Below are 26,784 nucleotides of genomic sequence, written 5' to 3' on the forward strand. Positions count from 1 at the left end.
TGTTCTTTACTTATCCTGATCTGTGTCCCTTCCCCTTTATTGTCTATGGTAACTTCACTAGTCATCCAGGCATGTTATTTTTTGTGAGAAAACTGAAGCATTAATAGTAGGCATTGAGCAGCACTGCCTTCCTATCATCTTCCGTTACCAGCTCACCTTCTCCATTGAGCCGTGGACCCACACCTATGAGCACCTTACATTTGTCTTTGTTGAATTTCATGTTGTTGTCTATAGCCCAGTTCTCCCACGTTAGCAAGGATCGCCATGACAATACATGCAGCAGGAGGGGCTAGCCACCCCAGGTACATACATTTGGTCTCAGATGGATCATACCGGGGGCAGCTATCCACTTCCACAGCTTGTGCTACTGTGGCAACACTTCTGCTTTTAGAATTGCTAGTTCCATCAGAGCTAGCATGGGTTTGTCTCCTCCGCTGGAAATTACACTTTCCAGTTCCAGCACAGACACACCTTTAGAGCTTAGCAATATGTGTGAGTAGTCCAAATTATTCCTTCCAATGTACATTATCTTGCACTTATCTATGTAGACTTTAATCTGCCAAAGTGTTGTCTGTTCACCTCACTTTGTTGGGTTCTTCTGCAGCTCCTCCTCACCCTGTGACCCCTGTGTTTATGGTGCCTGATACTTCCCATTATGAAGATTCTTCTGCCAGTTTTTTTAAAAATCTAGTGTCTCTGTGGTTTACAGAAGGAACTTGACATTTGCCAAGAGGGTAGTCCTGAGCTAAGGGAGTTGCCTATGGCTGGCACCATGGAAATTCATTCAGATTTGGGCACATTATTCACAGATTTTTTTTTAAGGCCAGAAAGGACTATTACATCATCTAGTCTGACCTCCTGCGTAACACAAGCCAGAGGATGTTACCCAGTGATTCCTGCATCAAGTCCATCATTTGTGGTCTATAGCAGATCTGTGAGAGACAACTAATTTTGATCTAAAGACCTCAAATGACCAAAAACCCACCGTTTTCCTTAGTAAGTTGTTGCAATGGCTAACTCACCTCACTGTTAAACATTTGCAATGTATTTCCAGTCTGAATTTATCTAGCTTCAACTTCCAGCTCTTGTAGATCTTGTTCTGCCTTTTTCTGCCTGACTAAATTCCATGCAGATAAGTGCAAGGTAACATGCACTGGAAGGAATAATTTGAATTACTCACCCCCTTCGCTGGGTTCTAAATCACTGCTAATCACTCAGGAAGGAAAGTGAGAGTATCATTCTGGCCAGCTCAACCTTAATTCTGGCCTTTTCTAACTTCTGAGTGCTTGACTTTGGGATTACGGTCCTTTGATACAGTTTTTAAAAAATAATGAATATATGATAGAACTCTGGATTTAGTAATGGCCCTATCAGGGCTTAATCCTGAGAGGAGCTCAGCTCGCCAGCCCTGTTCCAACAAAGCACTGCAGCATGTGCTTAGCTTTCAGCAGTGGGCAGCACAACTGAAGACTGATGAAGTCACTCAGAAGAAGTGCAGTCCAGAGACTAGAGCAGTAGCCTGGGACTTGAGTCAGTTCCCTGCTCTGCCCCAGACCAGACACCTAGGGCTAGATTCACAAAGGTACTGAGGTTCCTCCACACCAGAATTACATGTCTCTAGCTGGGTTTAGGCCTCTAAATCCCAATTTTAGGCTCCACTGTGACTCTCAAAACTCCCACAGAAACCTTGTAGGCACCAAAATTCACATAACACCTACATTTTCAGGGTAAAAGTTCCCTCAGCACCTACACTTCGGCCTCTGATCACATGCGCTGCTGCCTCCCTCTAGGTGTCCAGACACCCATCTCTCCCCGGCACCCAACCATGAACCAGGGAAGTTCCTCTGCCTCACTTGTATGCGGGACACAATCCAGTAGGCATGCTCAGAGGCGCCCTTTTGGATAGGGTCCCATTCAAACAGGGAGGAAATGGCAGCGCCCACTAGCCTGGGATGTGGGAGACCCAGGTTCAATTCCCCTCTCTGCCAGACAAGAAGAAAGGATTTGAACAGGTGCATGGTGGCTCCTCTGGCTGTTTCGTGTGGAGTTGGGCACCTGCCTAAGTCATTTGCACAAGAAACACCTTAGGTGCCTGAGTGGTTCTGGCCTGTTAACCACTAGCAGAGATAGGTGCCTCCTTGCAACCTGGATTTAAACATCTACTGTATCTCTGTGGGGGAGCAGGGCTTAGTCACCATCTCCCATTGGCTAGATTAGGCAGCTCCCCACCTAGAATGCTGGCTTTTGTGGATCATATTCTTCCACACCTGTTGCTCCCCGTCCATGGTACAAAGAACCTGGGGGCTTTGTCGATGGCAGTGTGTTCCAGTGATTTGCTAGGTATCTAAAAGTGCAGCGTTGTGATGATGAGCAGCATGATGCCTAAGTCCCTTTGTGAATCTTGCTCCTAGTCTCTTGGTATCTCAATTATCTTTCTGTCAAATGAGGAAAATAGCCCTGCCCTGCCTCACAGGAGTGTTGTGATGATAAATCCATTACTGACTGAGGTGTGAGTAGGGGCCTAGAGCAGTAGCTGGGTTACTGTCAAACTTCAGAGACCGCTAGTAAATCTGACAACGCTGGAATATTATTGTGTGTAAAAAATGAAGTATTTGCAATAATTAACTTGTTCTACTGATAAAATGGATCCATGAATATTTGGCTTGGGAAAGGAATTCACTCTGGGACAAGCTGTCCAGAGTACTGAAACACTTTCACTGGCAGCAGCATTTGTAAAAGCATAAATTTTAAGTGTTATCAAACAGTCATGCAGAATATTCATGGAACCCAAATGTAGACTCTGCAGCTGTGAGTAGGCACGATGGAGACCCACTCTAGAGCTATCGCACTCAATCAGAGAACACAAATGTGAGCTGTGTGTCCCAACAAAACAGCTTGACTTTTGAAAGGAAAATATTTACCACAAGCTGTTCTTTAATTGCAGAATTAGAGGGGGTTCAGAGAAGAGCAACAAGAATGATCAAGGGCCTGGAAAACTCATCTGAAGGGAGACTGAAAAGACTGGGGCTGTTTACCTTAGACAGGAGACAAATAAGAGGGGTTGTGATAAAATAGTAAATAGTCTAGAAGTTCTCCCTGTCTCATAACACAAGAACAAGGAAATATCAATTAAATTACAAGGTGAGAAATTCAAAACCAGCAAAGGAAATACTTCTTCTCTGGGCATGTAATTAGACCATGTAACTCACTGCCACCAGATGTTGTTGAAGCCAACAATTTAGTGAGATTCAAAAAGAGACTAGACATATATATGGATACAACATCCCAGATCCTACTAATGCTGACAAACATTTTGGAAGGGAAATAAACCCTCCTGTTTCAAGGCTTAAGCCAATCTCTAAGTATCAGAGACTTTATGGGGTGCAGGTAATCAAACATCTACCCACTGCAGGGCTCTTGCACCTTCCTCTGACACATCTGGGGCTGGCCACTGTCAGAGACAGGAGACTGGGCTAGCTGGACCGTGGGTCTGAGCCAGGCTTGTAATTCCCACGTTCCTCTCTAACAAGCTACACACCAAGAATTATACTGAAGACATTTGAAAACTGTCCATGCCAATGAGTAAAACCCCAGAAAGACACTCACCTTCCCAGCTGTGAGCTTCGCCTGTAGCTCCCAACACTCCTGCTGCAAAGCTTCAATTTGTTTCTCTTTCGCTAGGAGTGCACTGGCCTGTTCTGTCAAGTCCTTGGCACGCTGGTGGGCACATGCTTTTTTACACAGCTCTAGGCTGGAGCCCTTCACAGCCACTGGAGCATTTACCTGCACCAGGGAGAGAACAGCAAGGGAGAAACCACACATGTGGTGGTAGTGTTAATAATTGCACAGTTAGGCAGCAGGCACAGAGCAAAGAACGAGAGCTGGGGGGATCACTAACTTTTTAGGTTCGCTGGCAGCTTCGAAAAATTGAAAGAAAAAATATCAGTTGGAACTTCTGAAAAATGTTGGTGAATCAAAAAAGTTGGCAAAAAATGTGCTTTGGAGCAAAGAAATGTTCTGTTCCGACTCCAGGCACTTTGAAAAGCAAAGCAAAGGGAATGAAGGGCTTGTTTCACAAAGCAGGTGGTGCTCTTATAAGCTTTAGCCCATGGCTCTCACCTGGGATGAGATGAAAGACCCAGGCTCAAGGCCCCTCTGCCGCTTGTTTTAGATGGATTTGAATTGGTTTTCCCACATTGCATCCCACTGAGCTACAGGTAGTCTGGGCTCAGGTTGTGCTCAAGGAGCACCTGGTTCTACTGTGTGCTCATGCAGTCAGTCAAAATGACTCTCAGCAGATGGCTAGACCACTCAGAGGGGAGTCCCTGCTCCACAGCAGGCAGAGAAGGGAAGTGAACCTGCATCTTCCACATCCCACAAGTGCCCTGACCACTGAGCTAAAGGCTCCTCTTCCTCTGTTAGCTTGTGAGTGGAGGGAGGGGAGACGAATCTGGAGGGACTGAGCTGGAGATGACTGCTGGGCTCCCAGAGACACCAGAGGGGCTGCTGGGCAGAGGGAGATTTGGACCCATCAGCTCTAGATGGAGGTTAATTAGCATTTCTTGTTAAGAGGCCAAAGCCATGGCCCACAGGAGTGAGCAGCAGAGAGAGAAGAAGGTGCAATGCCCTGTGCATGAGACACATTCTACCCTAGGAAATGCAGCAGGAGTTAATAGCAAGTGTGGCTGGGGTGGTACTAAGCATAGGTCAGCTGTAAGTGCAGACAGGATCAGGCGATGTCCAGCACCATGCAGCAGCCTGGCTGAACTGCGCATGCATGGCTGAACCAGTGCTGGGTACTGTCTGGCTCTAACTACACATGCATCCCCCACCCAGCTGCACCCACCACCAGAGCCCATTGCCAGCAATGGTGACATTTCCCAGGGTAGCCTTAATCACTGAGTGCTGGCAAAGCAGCCATCAGTCATGGCCAGGCTCCTCTGCTCTTCTCCAGACGCTCAACAGCCTTTACACAAGGGGCAGCCTTGGCAAAATCGAAGTTCTCTGCACCACTGCAAAACGAAGCCAGTTCCCAAGGTTCAGGATTTAATAGAAACCTGCTCACGGGTGACTCCCACCCCCAGTGTGAATTTCCTCCTCCGTCAGTGCAAAGGGGATAGATAACTCAGTACAAACTCTTGTTTTCTAACTCCTTTCATATATCAAATCATCGAGCAGCAGGATCTCCATGCTCAGGGGACCTTGCATCACTAGGCAGGCCCAGTGTGCTGCAGCATATCCGAGCACTGAAGCCACCTCTAGCAACCAAATGCTAACTCCTCAGCACCTCTCCCTTTAAATATACGCCTGCCACAGCAACAGTGCACAGATGCCTCCCACACATTCCCTTATTACACAAGGCTGGTGTATTGTAACTAGACCAGCTAGAAATCAAGTTGTCCATTATACATTTTGTTTCTCTGAGGTTAGCAGCTCAGAGTATTCATGTTCCAACACTCTGAAATCAGGTGTGTGTGTTTCTGGTGCTCATTGAAACCCACTGAGCCTTTCCTGTTCCGGAGAGATACAGAAGATTTTTGATGCAGTTTGAGGAGGAAAAGGGGGAGTTTTACTGGTCCATGTTATTTCTGCATCTCAGATGCCCCACTTTATCCACAAGTGACAGGCAACAGTGCCCATGAGATGCTGTTGATTTCTTTGCCCAGTCCCTGAAAGGTGCTTTGTGCTGCACAGAGAACTTGCAAAGAAAGCTCCCACGGGGGGAGCTTACAATGGACATTTCAGAAAGGGCACAACCCCACAGCAGAGAGTTTTCCAGCAGTACAATCACACAGCGACCCCAGTCACTCCACTGTACCTGCACCTCAGGGTGGTTCAATAAGGGGTTTTCAACTATTTAAAAAGTAATGATCCTAGTCTCACTTCTCATGGGGACTGCAGAAGGAGAGGTGGCACGCACCCAATTCCAGTATCCAGACAGTGCCTGTCCTGCCTTCTCCTGTTGACATAGCTGCCACCTCTTTCAGAGCTGGATTAACTATGCCGACAGGAGAGCTCTCTGATAACAGTTTTCAAGTACATAAAAGGTTGTTACAAGGAGGAGGGAGAAAAATTGTTCTTCTTAACTGCCAAGGACAGGACAAGAAGCAATGGGCTTAAACTGCAGCAAGGGCAGTTTAAATTGAACATTAGGAAAAACTTCCTAACTGTCAGGGTGGTTAAGCAATGGAATAAATTGCCTAGGGAGGTTGTGGAATCTCCGTCATTGGAGGTCTTTAAGAGCAGGTTAGACAAACACCTATCGGAGATGGTCTAGATAATACTTAGCCCTGCCATGAGTGCCGGGGACTGGACTAGATGACCTCTCAGGGTCCCTTCCAGTTCTATGTTTCTCCCCCCAAACCATGCCAAGGCTTCCTGGGTGCTCAGGAGACTGAACCAGGGGAAATAACCATCTGCCAGATGACTTTTGCAAACGGCTGAAGATGCCCTGATTGAGCAGGCGAGTCTCTAAGCAGCGCTATCTGCTCTGTCAAGGCTGTTCTGCTCCTGCCTTTCAGTGTGGGTGCTCGTCTACGCTTCAAAACTTGCATTGGTACAGCTGCGGCTGTGCCACTTAAGTGCAGACGGCCCGATGCCAACAGGAGAGAGCTCTGCTGTCGCTGTAGTCAGAATCACAGACTCTCAGGGCTGGAAGGGACCTCAGGAGGCCATCTAGTCCCACCCCCTGCTCAAAGCAGGACCGATCCCCAATTTTTGCCCCAGATCCCTAAATGGCCCCCTCAAGGATTGAGCTCACAACCCTGGGGTTAGCAGGCCAATGCTCAAACCACTGAGCTATCCCTCCCCCATTAATAAGCAATTGACCCACCTCCACAAGAGGCGGTTGCTATGTCGACAAGAGAAGTTCTCCCGCTGACATAGCACTGTCTACACGGGCCTAGGGTAGTGTACTGTGCTGCTCAGGGAGATGCCCTGAGAGATGCAGTTATACTGCTATAAGCCTGCAGTGTAGACCTGGCCTCAGGACATGTCTACACTTAAAATACTACAGCTGCACCACTGCAGCACTGCCCTGTAGACACTCCTATGCGAGCAGGAGGGGTTCTCCCGTCAGCGTTGCTACCCACCTCCCCAAGAGGCAGTAGCTAGGTCGGCAGGAGAATTCCGGTGCTGTCTACGACAGGCATTAGGTCCATTTCGCTGTGGCTCTCCAGAGATGGATTTCTCCCATAGCTGTACCAACGTAAGTGCCTAGTGTAGCCCAGGCCTCAGACTCTTCCTCCTAATGAGAAGCTATGACCTGGCTGGGGATCTCACTAGTATTGCTTTGGAGCAGGGTTAGCACTGAGCTTGCGTACGTGACACCCATTTCCCAGGGGAGACACAGGGGCCCTGAGAGGGACCTGCCTCGAGCCACACAGCACATCAGTGCAACCATCTAAATTCAGACTCGGTGTTCCTTGTCCCAGGCCCTGTCCCAGCAGACTCGGCTGCCTTTGACCTTTGCTGCTGGCAGTTGAGCAGCAGGGGCTTCTGCCTGCACCTCTGCCTCTGAAAGGCCCTGGCCAGGAGAAGGGGAAGGGGAAGGGGACGCAGTTCTGAGTGGTGGAGAAGCTTGGACACGTAGTCATACCCCTTGTGTCCTGCCTGGCGAGTGAGCAGAGCTGCAGCACAGACTCTCAGCAAAGGACTTTGAGGCACTAAGCTCAGCCCAGTGTATACCGAGAAAGGCTCCCCCCCCCCGCCGGCCCCAGGCGTCACCCACTGGCAGAGGGCTAACACACTGTGAGCAACTGGTCCCACTCAGCAAGGCTGTGGAGGAAGCGCACAGCTTGCCTTTGAATGCTCAGCAGAGACGCTGCTACCCCCACTTGTGTGGGCATGTTCCAGGAAGTAAATTCAACCTGGAGCAGACACCTAATGCCCACACACCAAACCAATGGCTACCCCACCCACTGGTCAGGACTGTCATCACGTCCTCTCCCATCACCTTGTGTCAGGGTTCCTTCCCCACTCTGAACTCTGGGGTACAGATGTGGGGACCCGCATGAAAGACCCCCTAAGATTATTCTTACCATCTTAAGTTAAAATTTCCCCAAGGCACAGATTCCTTTCTTGCCTTGCGATCGCTGCCACCACCAAATGATTTAACAAACAATCAGGGAAAGGACCACTTGGAGTCCCATTCCCCCAAAATAGTCCCCCAAGCCTACACCCCCTTTCCTGGGGAAAGCTTGAGCATATATCCTCACCAACTGGTTACAAAGGGACTACAGATCCAAACCCTTGGGTCTTAGAACAATGGAAAAATCAGTCAGGTTCTTAAAAAGAAGGATTTTATTTAAAGAGAAAAAGGTAAAAGAATCACCTCGGTAAACTTGGGCTGGTAGTTAACCTACAGAGTAGTGGAAAATTCAAAGAGCACAGAGGAACCCTTAGCCTTAGTTTCAAAGTTACAACAAAACAAAACCTCTCTAGCAAAGGGAAAATTCACAAGTTGAGAAAACAAAGATAAACTAATATGCCTTGCCTGGCTGTTACTTACAAGTCTGAAATATGAGAGACTTGTTCAGAAAGATTTGGAGAACATGGATTGATGCCCGGTCCCTCTTAGTCCCAAGAGCAAACAGCCACAGAAAACAAAGAAGCCAACACAAAACGTCCCTCCCCCCCCAGATTTGAAAGTATCTTTTGTCCCCATTGGTTCCTGTGGTCAGGTGCCAACCAGGTTACTTGAGCTTCTTAACCCCTTACAGGTCAGGAGGAATTTAGGCTACCCCTATGGTTACGACACCTTGTGTGGCACATCTCTTCCCATTCCAGTTCCTACAGCCCCTCACTCTCTCCAGCTCCCGGTTCCTCAGCACACTGCAGACATGCCGCCTGGCCAGGGCCAGACTCTAGCCCCTGGTGCCTGGTCCTTCTCCTCCATTCAGGATCCAGCCTCTCTCTCCTCCCACCCCAGGCAGGCTCCAGGCCCTACCCCCCCTGCACTGGCATCACACCTGCCTACCTTAGGCCTGTTGGTCAGAGACTCTAACTTCCTGGCCTCTTCTGGAGCTCCCCTTGCCATAGCAGGCCAGGGTGAACCTCTCTGAAGTCAGACAAAAGATCTTCCCAGCAAAAAGCCCCGGGCTGGAGAACACCCTGAGGTGGGGGCTGAATGTGCAGTAGCCTGACCATGGTCACAGCCTGGTGCAAACCACACAGGCAGCCTCAGAAACTAAGAGAAGGGGTAAAGAGCAGGAAGGGAGGAAGGCATTGCCAGAGCAGGTCATGCTTGCAGCCCAGGTAACCCAATGGCCTGTCTCTAACAGGGGCCAGCCACAGCTGCTTCAGCAGAGGTGCAAGAAGCCCTCCAGTGGGTAGTTCTGGACTAATTTGCCCATGGGGAAGTGTAATGGCATGGAGGTCACCCCAGCGTGTCCCTTGTGATCAGGTACAACATGATCGGTGAGACCCTTCCTCAGTTTCCCTCACCCAGGGCATAAACAAGTCCAAGCAGCCTTTCCAGTACTAAAGAGCATCCTCTTCAGAGGGCCTTATTCATTTAACAGGAAAGAGCAACACAAAAGCTTCAATTAGCTGCTCCCCCAGAAGCTTTCCACCCCTGTTTTTCCCCTTTAGCCCCAAAGCCGGCTTCCTGGCCTGGCAGCTTGGTGGGCACTCAGCTAGATCCCCATCTTCCCCTCCACTACACCAGTCCATAGTGGCTCCCCAGGAGGTCCAACACCCAGTTCATTCCTCTGGAGCACTTTCTCTCCAGGCCTGTTCCTCTCTCCGGGAGCCTCTGCTCTCGAGGGAAACACCACTGGGAGTAGCTTCCTGCCCAGCCCCCTGCGGAGTCTCTCCCTCTGCACCTTCCTCTTTTCTGGGCTTCCTGACTGAGCCCCCACAAACCTGTGTTAGGACCAGGTGCCCCTTACCAGGTGCAGGTGCTGGAGGAACCAACTCGGGGCAGAGCTCTTCTCGACCTGCTGCTCACAAACTGGGGAGAATTAGTAGGGGAAGCAAAAGTGGATGGGAACCGGGGAGGCAGTGACGATGAGATGGTCGAGTTCAGGATCCTGACACAGGGAAGAAAGGAGAGCAGCAGAATACGGACCCTGGACTTCAGATAAGCAGACTTTGACTCCCTCAGGGAACTGATGGGCAGGATCCCCTGGGAGAATAACATGAGGGGGAAAGGAGTCCAGGAGAGCTGGCTGTATTTTAAAGAATCCTTATTGAGGTTACAGGGACAAACCATCCCGATGTGTAGAAAGAATAGTAAATATGGCAGGCGACCAGCTTGGCTTAACAGTGAAATCCTTGCTCATCTTAAACACAAAAAAGGAAGATTACAAAAAGTGGAAGATTGGACAAATGACCAGGGAGGAGTATAAAAATATTGCTCGGGCATGCAGGAGTGAAATCAGGAAGGCCAAATCACACTTGGAGTTGCAGCTAGCAAGAGATGTTAAGAGTAACAAGAAGGGTTTCCACAGGTATGTTAGCAACAAGAAGAAAGTCAAGGAAAGCATGGGCCCCTTACTGAATGGGGGAGGCAACCTAGTGACAGAGGATGTGGAAAAAGCTAATGTACTCAATGCTATTTTTGCCTCCGTCTTCATGAACAAGGTCAGCTCCCAGACTACTGCGCTGGGCAGCTCAGCATGGGGAGGAGGTGACCAGCCCTCTGTGGAGAAAGAAGTGGTTCAGGACTATTTAGAAAAGCTGGACGAGCACAAGTCCATGGGGCCGGATGCGCTGCATCCAAGAGTGCTAAAGGAGTTGGCGGATGTGATTGCAGAGCCATTGGCCATTATCTTTGAAAACTCATGGCGATCGGGGGAGGTCCCGGATGACTGGGAAAAGGCTAATGTGGTGCCCATCTTTAAAAATGAGAAGAAGGAGGATCCGGGGAACTACAGGCCAGTCAGCCTCACCTCAGTCCCTGGAAAAATCATGGAGCAGGTCCTCAAGGAATTAATTTTGAAGCACATCGAGGAGAGGAAAATGATCAGGAACAGTCAGCATGGATTCACCAAGGGCAAGTCATGCCTGACTAACCTAATTGCCCTCTATGATGAGATAACTGGCTCTGTGGATGAGGGGAAAGCAGTGGACGTGTTGTTCCTTGACTTTAGCAAAGCTTTTGATATGGTCTCCCATAGTCTTCTTGCCAGAAAGTTAAAGAAGTATGGGCTGGATGAATGGACTATAAGGTGGATAGAGTGCTGGCTAGATAATCAGGCTCAACGGGTAGTGATCAATGGCTCCATGTCTAGTTGGCAGTCGGTATCAAGCAGAGTGCCCCAAGGGACGATCCTGGGGCCGGTTTTGTTTAATATCTTCATTAATGATCTGGAGGATGGTGTGGATTGCACCCTCCGCAAGTTTGCAGATGACACTAAACTGGGAGGAGTGGTAGATATGCTGGAGGGTAGGGATAGGATACAGAGGGACCTAGACAAATTAGAGGATTGGGCCAAAAGTAATCTGTTGAGGTTCAACAAGGACAAGTGCAGAGTCCTGCATTTGGGATGGAAGAATCCCATTCACTGCTACAGTCCTGCTGCTAGGGACTGAGTGGCTAGGTAGCAGTTCTGCAGAAAAGGACTTAGGGGTTACAGTGGACAGGAAGCTGGATATGAGTCAACAGTGTGCCCTTGTTGCCAAGAAAGCTAATGGCATTTTGGGCTGTATAAGTAAGAGCATTGCCAGCAGATCGAGGAATGTGATCATTCCCCTCTATTCAGCATTCGTGAGGCCTCATCTGGAGTATTGTGTCCAGTTTTGGGCCCCACACTACAAGAACGATATGGAAAAATTGGAAAGAGTCCAACAAAAATGATTAGGGGACTGGAGCACATGACTTATGAGGAGAGGCTGAGGGAACTGGGATTATTTAGTCTGCAAAAGAGAAGAATGAGCAAGGATTTGATAGCTGCTTTCAACTACCTGAAAGGGGGTTCCAAAGAGGATGGATCTAGACTGTTCTCAGTGATGGCAGATGACAGAACAAGGAGAAATGGTCTAAAGTTGCAGTGGGGGAGGTTTATGCATTTAGGGATTAATAACAAGAATTTTAGTTATAAGCTGGGGATGCATCAATTAGAAGTAACAGAGCAGGAGAAGGACCTTGGAGTATTGGTTGATCATAGGATGACTATGAGCCGCCAATGTGATATGGCTGTCAAAAAAGCTAATGCGGTCTTGGGATGCATCAGGTGAGGTATTTCCAGTAGAGATAAGGAGGTGTTAGTACAAGGTACTGATGAGACCTCACCTGGAATACTGTGTGCAGTTCTGGTCTCCCATGTTTAAGAAGGATGAATTCAAACTGGAACAGGTACAGAGAAGGGCTACGAGGATGATCCGAGGAATGGAAAACCTGTCTTATGACAGGAGACTCAAGGAGCTTGGCTTGTTTAGCCTAACCAAAAGAAGGCTGAGGGGAGATATGATTGCTCTCTATAAATATATCAGAGGGATAAATACCGGAGAGGGAGAGGAATTATTCAAGCTCAGTACCAATGTGGACACAAGAACAAATGGATATAAACTGGTCATTGGGAAGTTTAGACTTGAAATTAGACGAAGGTTTCTAACCATCAGAGGAGTGAAGTTCTGGAATAGCCTTCCAAGGGAAGGAGTGGGGGCAAAAGACCTATCTGGCTTTAAGATTAGACTCGATAAGTTTATGGAGGAGATAGTATGATGGGATAACATGATTTTGGCAATTAATCGATCTTTAAATATTCATGGTAAATAGGCCCAACGGCCTGTGATGGGATGTTAGTTGGGGTGGGATCTGAGTTACTACAGAAAATTCTTTCCTGGGTATCTGGCTGGTGAATCTTGCCCATATGCTCAGGGTTTAGCTGATCGCCATATTTGGGGTTGGGAAGGAATTTTCCTCCAGGGTAGATTGGAAGAGGCCCTGGAGGTTTTTCGCCTTCCTCTGTAGCATGGGGCACGGGTCACTTGCTGGAGGATTCTCTGCTCCTTGAAGTCTTTAAACCATGATTTGAGGACTTCAATAGCTCAGACAGAGGTGAGAGGTTTTTCGCAGGAGGGGGTGGGTGAGATTCTGTGGCCTGCATTGTGCAGGAGGTCAGACTAGATGATCATAATGGTCCCTTCTGACCTTAGTATCTATGAATCTATGAAAAGCACTGGAATGGGTTACCTAGGGAGGTGGTGGAATCTCCTTTCTTAGAGGCTTTTAAGGCCCAGCTTGACAAAGCCCTGGCTGGGATGATTTAGTTGGGGATTGGTCCAGCTTTGAGCAGGGGATTGGACTAGATGACCTCCTGAGGTCCCTTCCAACCTTGATATTCTATGATTCTAATGAACTGCTGCCCAGCTACCTAGGCAATTAACTAGCCACCAGCAGGGGAGCTAGAACGAGGGGTCCTGGGGTTGCGGCAGCACCCCCTGGCTTGAAGTGGTTCCATTGCATACAGGGTTTGCAGCTTGGTTCAGTGGCCCCCAGCACCCTGCTATACACATTGTTCCAGTGCCTCCGTCCACAGGTGGAGCTGGGTTGGCTCCTTCTCCTTAACAGAACTTGTCACAGGAAGACTAGGTGCCTCATACTCTCTGGGACCTGCCCGTGGGACAGCAAGCTTCTTCCTACCCCGTCAGACAGGCTGGCTGATGCCCTGAAGCAGAAGGGTTGGTCTCACTCTGATCTCTCTCCTCTCCTCCCACATCACTGGGGATCTTCTATTACCCACAGAAATGGCCTGTTCATCTTTTTAATCCTCCTAAGGAAGGAGGGAACAAATCCGAGTTACAGCAGCAGTTGAACCTTCAGAAGGTGAGTGCCCATTTCAAATTATCTCTTCCTAACACTGTGTCTGGCACTTACATAGCCCAGTGATTGGTGCCCCAAAGTAACTGAACAGGCAGGCAGTTGTGACAGTGCATGTGGGAATGAAGGGCAACGCCCACACACCATGGAAACCTCGCCCACCTGCATCCACCATGACCTCACTTCCCCTCTCATTTCCCATGCTGATACCTACTCCCTCTCCAGCAGCACGTGCTCCATCTCCCCCGGCACACTGAGGACATGCACACTGCAGACAACCCACTGAAACCAGCCAGCCAGTGGTTACAATTACCACCAGTTCCCACACCCCACTATGCCATGGCCACACTGCAGTTATCACCAATGTGATAGGGAAGACACTCAGAGGGACACTCTGGTAGATGCTGGTATGTTAATGGGGATGGGTGTAGAGCTGAGTTACCCAATACAGCAGGGCAGTTTGAGGGGAGAATGTCAGCCTGAATGGTGAATTTGCTCTCTTTCGCTGGGTACAGTGAGAGACAGGCTTTTGTCATTCCTGGAATTGTGTCTGTGGCACCCCAAGGCTCTCGCGGGGGGTTCCAAGGAAGCCTGCCTGGGACACATGCTGTATCTTCCTATTAGCCAAAGGTACAGGATGGCAGTATTGAAAAATAACCTGCCAACTCTGCCCCAGTTTGCATTCTCCTCCAATTACCCAATCATTGCTAGGAATAACTAGGGGCACTGAAGGCCTGCGGGGAGGGGATGGACAGGCAGTGCCATGCCACATGCTGCTGCTGCAAACGGTTAAACACTTACTACTTTGAGGTTTGCTTCCTGCAGTTTTCTTGCTCTTTCCTCCAGGCGCTTTGCGATCAGGGCCAGCTCTGCATTCTTTCTCTTCAAGTGCTTCACCTTCTCCTCAGTCTCGGGAAAGCAGCTCTTCCGCTAAGTAATGAGTGGAATGGTTAACAGCCCTTTTGCTCACCCTCTGTTCACAGCCCTACAGCCCCCCAAGCCTCCATCTCCAATCTCACCCTGTCCAGACAAGGCCCCCATTACAACTACACAATCAGAGAACTAGAGCCATCAAAGGGCCTTGGCTGCAGAAGATCCAGTCCATCCTCTGGGGCTAATGCAGGATTCTTCAATTTCTACATTTTCTAGCATTTTGTCTGCTCAAGTTTTACAGATCCTGGGTACTGAGGCTTCTACCCCATTTCCCTGAGACTCTTCCACAGCTTCCTATGCCTCACTGTCAGTTTATTTTTCCTGATATTCATTCTAAATATTGCCCCTTTCTTAATTTCATCCCATTGACTTCCAGTTAAGCCCCTGGATGCCACCCTACACAGTTCTCCTTCTGCTGTGCTTACATCCTTTGGCCATTTGCAGGCTCTTACGCTGTTCCCCGAAGCATCCCTTAGCCAAGCCAGGATTTAGCACTTTCAGCTCCTCTCAAATAGAAATCCCTTCATTCTCCTTAACCATTTGTTTTTTCTCCTCTGAGATCCCTGCAGTTTATCTGCAGCTTTCCAACCATATGGTGCCGACTGCAAGCTTCCAACACCACACCCTTGATTTGCACCATATAGCTTCTTCAAAAGCTGCCCCCAAATCACACTTGGCTCTTTTGCTGCCACGGCACATGGATCTCTCATGTGCATCTACCTCTCCCCGCAGTCTCTCTAGAGATCACTGCTTTCCCAACACTCCATCCCAATCAGTCTCTGTGTTTCAAATGATTTGTCTCCACGTGTGTTAATTCCATTTTTCCAAATTGTATCTCATTTTATTTTCTTCCCATGTTTTTATTCTCTCTAAATCCTTTTTTATTATTTATCTGTCCTCACTGATAAACTGCAACTGCTCCCAATGTAATGTCATCTGGCAACATCATTCACAGGCTGTTTACTCCTCTTTTAGAAAGCGTTAAGTAAGATGAGCCCTAAAATCAACTCCTGCCATGCCCCAGCTGGATGCTCCCCAGCATATCTGCTATTTTCATGACCCTTTCTTTACCCTTTCGATCAGTGACGAGATCAGAGTTAATGTCGAGAGTAAGATCTCGGGAGACCTGGTTTGATAAATGCTTTACTAAAGCGCACGTGCACGGCATTACGGGGGAGCAGTAGTGACACCATCATTGGGTTTGGCCAGCTTCTTTATTTGGTGGGGTGCTAAAGCTATCCCAAATCTGTGTATTTTGAAAGATATGATTAATTTTAAATCCTTAATGCAGATATCAAAGGGGTTGATTTTTAAGGGCTTTTTGAAGGAAAAAAAACAACCTGGGCTTAGGTGTCATTGTCCCAAACCCACCATTTTGGATTGTTTGCGCTTTCTTCAGATCTTTGTAAAAATACAATAAAGCAGCATAAGAGATTAAATTAATGTCCGCAAATGTTTAGTACATGTTGTTTGGACCAATGTAAACCTTTCAGCTCATTGCAGGCCACTCCTCTGAAGGTTTGTAAAGGTTTTTTTTTTTTTTGACGATTGATGGTGGACACATTAACAATGCTCCAGGCGTAAGAGTTACAAGGACGCCCTTGTCTACACTACAATGTTCTGCCGGCAAAAGTTACGCCACTTTAATTAAAGCGCTGTTGCATGTCCACACTAGCTTCTTGTATCGGCAGGGTGCATTCACACTAGCAGCTCTTGCATCCACACAGAGAGCACTGCTCTGTGGGTAGCGATCCCACTGTGCAACTGGCCGCAGGGTGCTTTGGGAAGGGTTTGCAATGCCTCATGGGGCAGGTACAGCCTCACATGATGCAGGTTTCTCAGTCCCATGGTTCCAGGGGCATCCTAGTAGAGTGCCAGCCACTTTTTCAACTGAAGTGTGCGGGGGGAGGGGAGGAGAGTGGTGTGTCTGGGGCGGGGGAGACAGCAAGGCTGACCGACCTCTCCTGAGGCAGGGGGAGAGGGACACACACACCCACACGTCAGCCCCCAGCTCTGCTCGGCACAGCCGTCTCTCCCGAAGCAACCCACTCTGCCTGCCTGCCTGTGGTTCTGTGATTCCCACTGAGCTCTCCCACAGCCTCCTCAGCTGCGGGGAGCAGCATCCTGAGCAGCTCTGTGAGCTCTCCATGCTGAGGGGTGTCAAACCAACGCAGCAGTCCCTGTCCCCACCATGCTCCCCGCAGCAGCAGTCTGCCTTCCCCTGCGTTCCAATGATTTGCTCTTTGTTCCCCCAAGGAGCAGCAGGCTCAGCTGTCAGATACTTCCCCGATCTTTGAAAGAGGAGGGACACATGCCTGCAGGGCAGTAGAGATCAAAACAGTGAGCAGAGCGGTCATGGCAGGCATTGTGGGATACTGGTGGAAGCCAGTTATGTCAACAAGTCAAATAGCAGCATCTACAAACTTTGCTGCAAAAAGCTTTATGCCTCTCGTTGGGGTGGTTTTATTTTGTTGGCAAAACAGCCCTCTTGTGGCTGGACCACTTATAAAGGTTTATGGGTATACTATTGCGGCAGGCTTAGCGGCTCTGCTCTTCAGCTTGAGCATTCGCGCTGCTGATCTTAGAACCTGAGGTCTTGGGTTCAGTCCTTGCAGGTGATCCCAAAGTCTTGTTATAAATGGTGCCCAGAGAGGGATTTGAACTGCTGTGGTTCTTGGAAGCTTTGGGATGAGCTTCCCTAGCCAGGAGCAATGGAGAACTAACACAGTGTGGCTCTTTGTCGTGCTCAGTAGTTAAACCACTTAAATAACTTTCTTGTGGAACTTCTCCTGCCAGTGAGCTAGAGAGTGATGAGCATGTGAAGACGGGTTACAATGAAGTTGTAGTGCTCCTGTGGCACTAATGCAGGCCCAGGGTGCTGGGTTTGATGTGGTCGTAGACTTGCTTTTGGATCTGATCGGGCGGGAGCCTGGCTCAGGGAGCCGCTGCCTTGCTGTTACTCTTAAGCTGTGTCAGCAAACAAATCAACATGGACTCTTCCCAACAGCTGCTTCCTCCCCGCCCCAGTGCTGTCAGCCTGGGATTGGGTCTCTGAGTGTCAGTGGGCCTGACAGGCTCCTGGGGAGGTTCACAAGAGCCATGCATCCCTTGGCCCTGCACAGCGTCCTCCCGCTCATGCTCCTTCGCGCTCCCAAGCCAGCACAGACTCCACCCAAGGCCCCTCTCCCGTGCTCACCAGCAGGCAGTTTTCCTCCTTCAGGCTGGCACAGCAGTGCTGTGACTCCTCCAGCGCCCTCAGGAGCTTCGTATTCTGCTGCACCAGGTAGCTGTGATCAGCACAACACTATGGAGGAAGGGAAGGGAGAGACAAGCTAGGACATCACTGCCACTTTGCAATGAGCTCAGATGCACACCTGCCCACCCCGACTGTCCTGCACTTGCCAGCCGCACATCGTAGGAATTCCTCCTAAAGGCTGAAGAATAGCATGATGGGTGTGGGCAGGAAGGATGGGGGGAACTGGGAGGCTGTAGGGCAGTGGTCCCTAAACTTTTTACCTCACACCCTCCCTTACTCCTGTCCGTGCCCCTCCCCCGCCGGAGCTGAGTGCGGGATGCGGAAAAGAGTTAGGGGGCCAAGGCAAGGCTGGGACCACAGCAGGGGGTGGGGGTGGGGCAAGGAGTGGAGCTGAGGCCAAGGCCAGCAGCCAGGGCCCTCAGCACAGGGCCAACACCTGGGGCCATGGCCAAGAGCAGCACTGGGTGACGCACACTCCCTCCCTGCCCCCGAATGTTCCTCCCATGCCCCACAGTTTGGGGACCTCTGCTGTAGGGGGAGGTGGGATGGGATGGGATGAGAGGCTGCAGGGGGAGGGGAGGCTGCAGGTGGAGCTAGGATAGGAGGCTGCAGGGGGAGTTGGGAGGGGGATGGGAGGCTGCAGGGGGAGCTGGGAGGGGGATGGGAGGCTGCAGGGGGAGTTGGGAGGGGGATGGGAGGCTGCAGGGGGAGTTGGGAGGGGGATGGGAGGCTGCAGGGGGGAGCTGGGAGGGGGATGGGAGGCTGCAGGGGGAGCTGGGATGCGGGATGGGAACTGCAGGTGGAGCTGGGACAGGATGGGAGGCTGCAGGGGGGAGCTGGGACGGGGATGGGAGGATGCAGGGGGGAGCTGGGAGGGGGATGGGAGGCTGCAGGGGGAGCTGGGACAGGATGGGAGGCTGCAGGGGGAGCTGAGTGGGGGATGGGAGGCTGCAGGGGGAGCTGGGATGAAGACAAGGAGGGAGTTTGCGGGGGTGGGAGATGTGCTTGCAAGAGGCAGGTTTAAGGAGTAGCTGGGATTCAGTAAGTCACAGGCTCCAGGTCCTTCTGGAGACCAAGCTCAGCAGCAGAAATAGCTCCCGGCCCTTGACAGCTTCTGGCCTACTATTACCTCCTGCACCAGCCCCACTTTGCCTCTTGGCAGGAAATGCACTGGCCTGGAAGTCTCGTTCTCCTGCTAACAGATCTGTCCCCACAGCTCGGGTTTCGGTCAGGAGGTCAGGCAGCTGTCTAGCAAGCAGCACCCTGTCATTATTGTGACGCTCCTCTGGAACGCTGCACACACTTGCCTTTCTTTACAAACACAACTACTGCTAGTGGGGAAGGGTATCGATGTCATAGATTTTTAAGGGACTGTTGTGATCTTTTAGTCTGTCCTCCTGGATAACACAGCGCCAAGAACCTCACCCACAATCTCTCCATCAAACCCAGCCCTTGTGTTTGAGCTCTAGCTTATCTTTTAGAAAGACACCTGTCCTGATTTAAAGACTTCACGTGCTGGAAAATCCCTAGGTGAGCTCAGACCTGCAGAGAAGCAGACCTCAGGAGGATTCACATATGACTTGAGACAGGCGCATCGGAACAGGGGGGTCTAGCCTGTCCACTTTTTGCCACAGGACCCCACCCCCTGCTCCTCTTCTTCCCCCCTGGAGCCTAGCCAGGGAGCCCAGGCAGTTGAGGTCCATGCCAACTCCCCACAGCTGCCCACACAGCTCTTCTTACTCTGACCCATGTCCGGTTCAGGGGAGGGGCCTCGGAGCCACAGCCAACCACGGTAAGAGCCGCACGGGCAGCTGTGGGGAGCCTGAGTCCCTCCACCTGGCCTGGGTGGGGAACCCGGGGACAAGGACATGGGCAGGGGGCTGCTTTCAGGTCCCCCTCCCCGGGTGTGGGAGAGAGCTCCCCAGCCCCACTCTGGCTTCTGGCTTGGCTGGTGGCGGGCCTCGGGGGGGGGGCCCTGGCCCCCACTTTTGGGAAGGCTCTGCCGCCCCTGACTTGAGAACAGAGGAACAGCTCAGCCAGTCTGAGCTGAGCGCACTTTGGGCAGCACCCGTACCGTCCACTGACTTCCTAGCAGCCCAGCAGAGTCCTCAGCTCCACAACAAGCTCCTTCTCCCTTCCACCATGTAACCCAGACAACGTCCACACAGCCTGATCCCCACCCCTGAATTCTGTCAGGGCAGCTTAGAGCCACCCCCAGGAGCAGCGATCTGCCAGGCAGACGGAGGGAAGGGTATACATTCCGTGTGACCCACAGAAGGGCATGGGGCTCTGGTGGGGGCTGCTGGACATGGACTCTAGTGGGAGATCAGTGACTCCTGGGGGAGCAGAGTCCTGGCATGGGGAGCATGGAGGATAAGAACATGGGGGAGTAATGATCCAGGGTGGTGGGAGGGCATGTCCTCCTGACCCCAACAGCAGTTGGGCTAAGCAGAGGTTTCTATGAAAACGGTATGGGCAGATCCTCAGTGGGTGTCAATTGGCACTGCTCCTTTGACTTCAGCGGAGCGGCTTGACCCCAGCTGCCAATGTGACCTTTAAATGTCTCACTCCCACAGGAATCTGCCTGGGGCTATTGAGGGGGGGCGAGATGCAGTCTTAATGGACGGGAAGCAGAGCAGAGATGCTGTTGTTGGGGGCGGGCAGAGGGGGGGATTGATAAGAATGGGAGAGGCTGTGTCTCGGGCCCAGCAAGGCTGCGGTGTTCTAAATCCTTTGTTTATTGAACAGCTCCGTGTGTTTGGGGCCTGTGATTCCCTTCAGACTCTCCCCTGCCTGGCAGTCTCTGAGATGCCACTGAAGATGGTGTTAACTCTTGTGGCTGGGGAAAAGTGACAGTTGGTTTAGCTTGCTGTGGGTGATGTCTGATCCCTTCAAATCAAAACAAGACTAAATGCACACGAAATGGGGAGCGGGGAGAAAATGCAAGGCAGAAAATGCATCTTCTGTCTTTCTGTTACTCTTCTGCTTGCCGCCTCACTGCTGGGAAACGACAGTCCCAGCTCATGGGCTCATTGAGAGAGCGGGCAAAGGCTTTACTTCAGCTCGGCTTCCTGGCCCCAGCCCCTGGTCATGTTGCAAAAGGTGCATGTGTCTGTGGCATGCAGCGGGGGTGAGCCCCTTGCTTGGTCTGTAGCTGGAGGATTCTTGAAGAAGAGAAGGAATATGTAGGAATTATTTTCAAAATGTAACTTGAATTTTGTCATGTCAAAAACGACAGCAGATCTGTTTATAGATATGGATATAGATAACCCTGTGGTTCTGACTTCCTGCTACTAAGCAGCCAGCCACAGGCATGCCACAGACAGCAGTGTCCTGAAAATGATGTATGAGCATGCAAGCTGTCACCATGTCAGCGTCAAGCTTCGACTGGCTACTCACCACAACAAGCCACAGGCCCCGTGAAAATCTGCCCAAAAGCTTTTCCCAGCAGCACCTAGGAACTCGGAGGCAGTTCTGTTTGTTGCTTGGAATACTGTGTTGCTGTTGTTACAGATCTAGCACCCTGCCAGTCCATGTCTGGGCTTTGTAGGTAATAAGCAGGGGAGTCACAATGGAATGTTCCTCAGTTACTGGAGAATCAGTTAAACAATGTACCAGTATGGCCAGAGTTCCAAGTGTTCAAAAATCATGAGACAGCCCCGAAAGCCAAGAGGTAGCTTCAAATCACGAGTTTTTAAATCTAATACATTTGTGGCTTTATTTGCCTTCCAGAGAGAAGTGGGGGCGGGGCTTCCATCCTTTGCCAGCAGATGTGGACCAACTAGCTCTGCTCTCTATGGCCACGCTGCCTATATTATCAATTAATGTGGAGGGTTGCCAAGGTGGTCAGTTGCTCAGAACTAGCTGTCTCCCCACATTGCTCTGGCTAGGAAAGGGAAACAATGCCTCAGGGTGGCTGTAGAAGGAGTCAGGGCTTAGAAGAAATCGTGCCTTCCTCCAGATGATCTAGAAAGGTGTGCATGGAATGAAATGTTGCAAACCCTCCCCCCCACAAACACACACCTACACACACCAGCTCTCGCCTCTCCTTGGTCTCCTGGCACGCACACACACCCCTTGGTTGTTACCAGCCATATCCTCAAGCGACGCCTCACTGGGAGCAGATCCCTTGATCCAGACCTTTTTGACCAAGGTGGGAGTTTAGGTTCCAGAAACCCTTTACCCTTTAGTTCTCTCCTTAGAGGTTGCCATCAGAGACAGACTCAGTGAAAATCCCACACAAAACAGTAGATCTCTTAGTAAAATAAGATTTTTTAAAAATAGAGAAAAGGGAGTGAAAACCAAAGCTGTGATTGATTTAACATGTCCCATTGAACACCTCACAGTAGCTCAATGAGAGACAGCATTCTTGTAGCTTATCAAAAGGAAAAGGGAAAGGCGAAGTTTCCGCATGTCTAGAGAGCAAGACTAGTCTCTCGTCCCTCCTTTCTAGTCTCTGCATCCTGTTGTCATGTCCAGGGAGAGAGAAATGATTCATCCCTCTCCACCTGCTTATTAAAGCCTCTGTCTTTGGGTTCATTACTGTGCCCTACCTGGGTCACCTTTCCCCACAACCTGCGTAAAACCATTCAAGGGAAGGCACTCCCATGCCTCCCACACCAGGAGCAATAGGTATTGGGTCACTCCAAGTCTTGGCCCAATCATCAGAACAGTTGTTTCCTGATGGCTTCCCCATCTGGCTGCACAGAGGTGTTGGTTTGTAACTCCAGCTGGATTTTTTCCTAAACACGAAACCCATCTCACTTAGTTATAAAATAGAAATGATGAACGGGGCCCTGGCCCATGAAGCAAGGGCTCTTGATTCTGCACTGCAGGTCTTGGGCAGGACAGCGTGCTCTGCTGCTACCCAACTAATGGCCAAATATGGCAAAACGTCTTCTTTTCTTCATTTCCCCCCTTTTAAAATATGTAGGAAATTCCACTGAAAAAGGCCTCAACATTAAAAGACCACTGAGTGCAAAGGGAAGCACTCAGAATCTGGCAATGGTGACATTAAGGTACCTTCACAGTCTTAACTGTTCCCCTGCAGCCAGCCTGGCCTACTGTCTGATGTGGATGGGACAGTCCAGTACTTTCAGCCTATAGCCTGGGTCTCCTAGTCTCTAAGTAACTAGGACTAAGCATGTGTTCTTGTTTCTTCCCACAGTGCCATGACTACTAGGAGCTGCTGCTGTGGAAACCAGTGTTTCTCCCTGATGTTCTTCACTGCTCCCTTGGCCTCTTCCCCTCTGTCTCTCTTCAGAATGATTTTCTGTAGATCCAGAAGCTGACACCACCCTACCTGCCCTCTCCCTTTGGAACTGGGAGCAATTTCAATGCCTCAGAGAAGCAGGTGAGGGGAGAGAGGAAGAGAAGATTCCAGGCAGCAAGTTCCTGGAAGAGGGAAACCTCAGGAAGGAGATCTGACACACAAGGAAGCCAGAGAGACACTTCAAGTCCCACCACTTGCCTTAATCATCGCTTTCTACCTGGTGCTCAGGATTCAAGTGCAAAGAGTGTCACGGACAGGAGCTGTTACTGGGCTGGAGACAATGCTTAATTCATGCCAGCATTGAGCCCCGGCACCTCTAGGCTTGGCAGTTCCTAGCCCTGGCACCTCTGGGCCTGGCAGTTCATGGCCCTGGCACCTCTGGGCCTGGCAGTTCATGGCCCTGGCACCTCTGGGCCTGGCAGTTCCTAGCCCTGGCACCTCTGGGCCTGGCAGTTCATGGCCCTGGCACCTCTGGGTCTGGCAGTTCTTGGCCCTGGCACCTCTGGGCCTGGCAGTTCCTAGCCCTGGCACCTCTGGGCCTGGCAGTTCATGGCCCTGGCACCTCTGGGCCTGGCAGTTCTTGGCCCTGGCAGTTCCTAGCCCTGGCACCTCTGGGCTTGCTGCATCCATTATGAACGTAAAAAAAAAATGGTTTGAGCCCAAGCACCTAATAGCTTGATCCCCGGCACCTCTTTCATTACAAATTAAGCACTGGCTGGAGGCAGACAGCCCGGATGCAGGTTGGGCAGCTCCCTCACTTTTCTTTGATCAAGATTTCTCTGGGGCTAGGCCTCTGTATTTTGTTGGTGTTGGTGCTGGCTCACTTGGCAACGCTACCAGTAACCAGCAGCTCCTCAAAGCAGGAATACAGATTCTGGATTCTGGATCAAGGCTGGGCACCTCCCATGATCGGAGGCTTGCTGAGACTCTCACCCAGCTGATCAGCCAAAGGAAGAGCCTTGTACCACCAGGGACACTTAGAAATCTCTTGTGTCATGTGTAAAGAGGGATCCTTGTGAATGGTCAATAGACACAAGCGTATCCCTGGTCACAGTTGCAGCCTTGCATTTCTGGTACCTACGATCAGTTGGGTGACCCCTTGTGGAACCTGGTGGGTGTAACACTGCCCTACATTTTGATAGTAGAAACAGGTAAGCTGGCGAGAAATGGGACAGGCAGGAAGTAAGCTGCCAGTGGCAGCTGAGGAGGAAGATGTCCTCTTCAATCAGCAAACGGCATAAAAGTGAAAGCTCCTTTCCAGGGTGTCAGGGTAACTCCAGCCACTGCCCTTCCCAGTGGGAGGCAGGGCCGTCCTTAGGTTTTACGGGGCCCTACTATGAAACTGGTGCCCCCATGCCCGACGGCAGCCCGAGCTCGCATGTGTATTTTAGAAAAGGGTGGCCTTTTGAAGGATTTATTTAAAAAACGATATGTCTGAAGATCCAAGAATTTAAGGCTAAAGATGAATACTCAGCTGGTGCATCTAAAAATCTTTGCAAGGATTTCTTAGAGACATGATTTTATAATCTTCAGCAACACACTAATGAAATAACTTTAAACTAAAGGTCCTGTAGACTAACAAATTTTAAACTAAGGTCCTGTAGACTAACATGTTCTGAGTAATTATTACAGTGATGCACAACTGGTTTTGTCAGTAAATTCAGAAACTGACAGTATATACCTGGGGGTTGGTAAATGCCGGTTAAATGGCTTCATTACCACTTAAAAGGCTCTCTAACAGTTTCAGTGTTGTGCTAATAGGTCTAGCAGGTTGGAGGCTTTTTCACTTTTAAGTACTACATCCCCTGTCCTTGCTTACAGACAGCCCCCCAACCTGAAGCAAATACTCACCAGCACCCACACACCACACAACAAAAACACTAACCCAGGAACCTATCCTTGCAACAAAGCCCGTTGCCAACTGTGTCCACATATCTATTCAAGGGACACCATCATAGGGCCTAATCACATCAGCCACACTATCAGAGGCTCGTTCACCTGCACATCTACCAATGTGATATATGCCATCATGTGCCAGCAATGCCCCTCTGCCATGTACATTGGCCAAACTGGACAGTCTCTACGTAAAAGAATAAATGGACACAAATCAGACGTCAAGAATTATAACATTCAAAAACCAGTCAGAGAACACTTCAATCTCTCTGGTCACTCGATTACAGCCCTAAAAGTCGCAATATTACAACAAAAAAACTTCAAAAACAGACTCCAGCGAGAGACTGCTGAATTGGAATTAATTTGCAAACTGGACACCATTAACTTAGGCTTGAACAGAGACTGGGAGTGGATGGGTCATTGCACAAAGTAAAACTATTTCCCCATGCTTATTTTCCCCCCCTACTGTTGCTCTCACCTTCTTGTCAACTGTTGGAAATGGGCCATCCTGATTATCACTACAAAAGGTTTTTTTCTCCTGCTGATAATAGCCCACCTTAACTGATCACTCTCCTTATAGTGTGTATGGCAACACCCATTGTTTCATGTTCTCTGTGTGTATACATCTTCCTACTGTATTTTCCACTGCATGCATCCGATGAAGTGGGTTTTAGCCCACGAAAGCTTATGCTCAAATAAATTTGTTAGTCTTCAAGGTGCCACAAGTACTCCTCGTTCTTTTTGCAGTTACAGACTAACACGGCTGCTACTCTGAAACCTCTGGAGGAAGACTCACCAGGCTGTGACAGCCAGCTGTGGTGGGAGCCTGCAGGAAGAGTCAGAACAGGAATAGGAAGAGGTGACTGGGTGGACACTAAGACCCAGGGGTGCCCCAAATTTTCAGGTGCCCTACGCAGCTGCTAAGGACGGCCCTGGTGGGAGGTTCTAGACGAGCATTCACCACCACTTTGCAGCGCACTGGGTGGGGCTCTTTCCAGCCATAGAACTGCAGGGCTGAGAGAGCCCAGACATATTCGGGATGGGTCTGCCCCGGCCTCTTCTCCAGAGGATGTGTGTGCCCTGCCAAGATAGGAAGGACTGTATAGATTTCAGGCTACACTTATTAAATATTCATTACTAGAATGAAATGGCTTTTATTTTATTACACACTCCATTGTTTACCACAAACAATAATGCAGCCTCGTTCCAGGCCATGCTAATATTCCTAGGTGTTTATGGCATGAAATGCAATCCAGACTAAGCTTTTCAAAGGAACTGAAGAGAATTAGGCAGCCAGAACCTCCTTGAGGCGCCTATGAAGATCCCTACCTCGTAAAGGAATTAAGATGGGATTTTCAATCTGCCTATGGGAGTTAGGAGCATACATCTCAAGTTCACCCTTAGTCTCAGAGTTTGACAGCGAACTAAACGGTCAGCAGGGGCAGGGGAAAGAAGCAGTGCAGTGATGCAGCTGCATGTGTTCTAGGCCAGGGAAATTCCAGGGTGATCACCAATAGTAGAGGAACACAACCTCTCAGCCTTTGCTTCTAAAACCATAGCAAAACTGTGTAAAATACTAACCATTATACAAAAGTTACACACTGCAAACTCTCTACAGCCCTCTAAGCAAATTAAAACATCACAATCATTCTGCAGAAGAGCTGG

The 26,784-nt window shown here is 49.9% G+C and overlaps 1 protein-coding gene across 13 annotated transcripts in view; it reads right to left on the bottom strand.

Annotated features, from left to right (window-relative positions):
- Nucleotides 1-26,784, bottom strand: part of TSPOAP1 (TSPO associated protein 1) — a 233,154-nt gene that overhangs the window by 194,713 nt on the left and 11,657 nt on the right. For 11 of the 13 annotated variants that reach the window (XM_074974827.1, XM_074974826.1, XM_074974834.1 and 8 more), the window contains exons 2-4: nucleotides 17,895-18,002; nucleotides 14,567-14,695; nucleotides 3,607-3,783 (exon numbers count right to left, since the gene is read on the bottom strand). In XM_074974827.1, coding sequence (XP_074830928.1) covers nucleotides 3,607-3,783; nucleotides 14,567-14,695; nucleotides 17,895-18,002 — 414 coding nt within the window. The remainder of the gene's footprint in view (nucleotides 1-3,606; nucleotides 3,784-14,566; nucleotides 14,696-17,894; nucleotides 18,003-26,784) is intronic. The other 2 variants (XM_074974825.1, XM_074974830.1) reach the window with 2 other exon arrangements.

The sequence above is a fragment of the Natator depressus genome, chromosome 17 (genome assembly GCF_965152275.1).
Source record: "Natator depressus isolate rNatDep1 chromosome 17, rNatDep2.hap1, whole genome shotgun sequence".
NCBI lineage: Eukaryota > Metazoa > Chordata > Testudines > Cheloniidae > Natator > Natator depressus.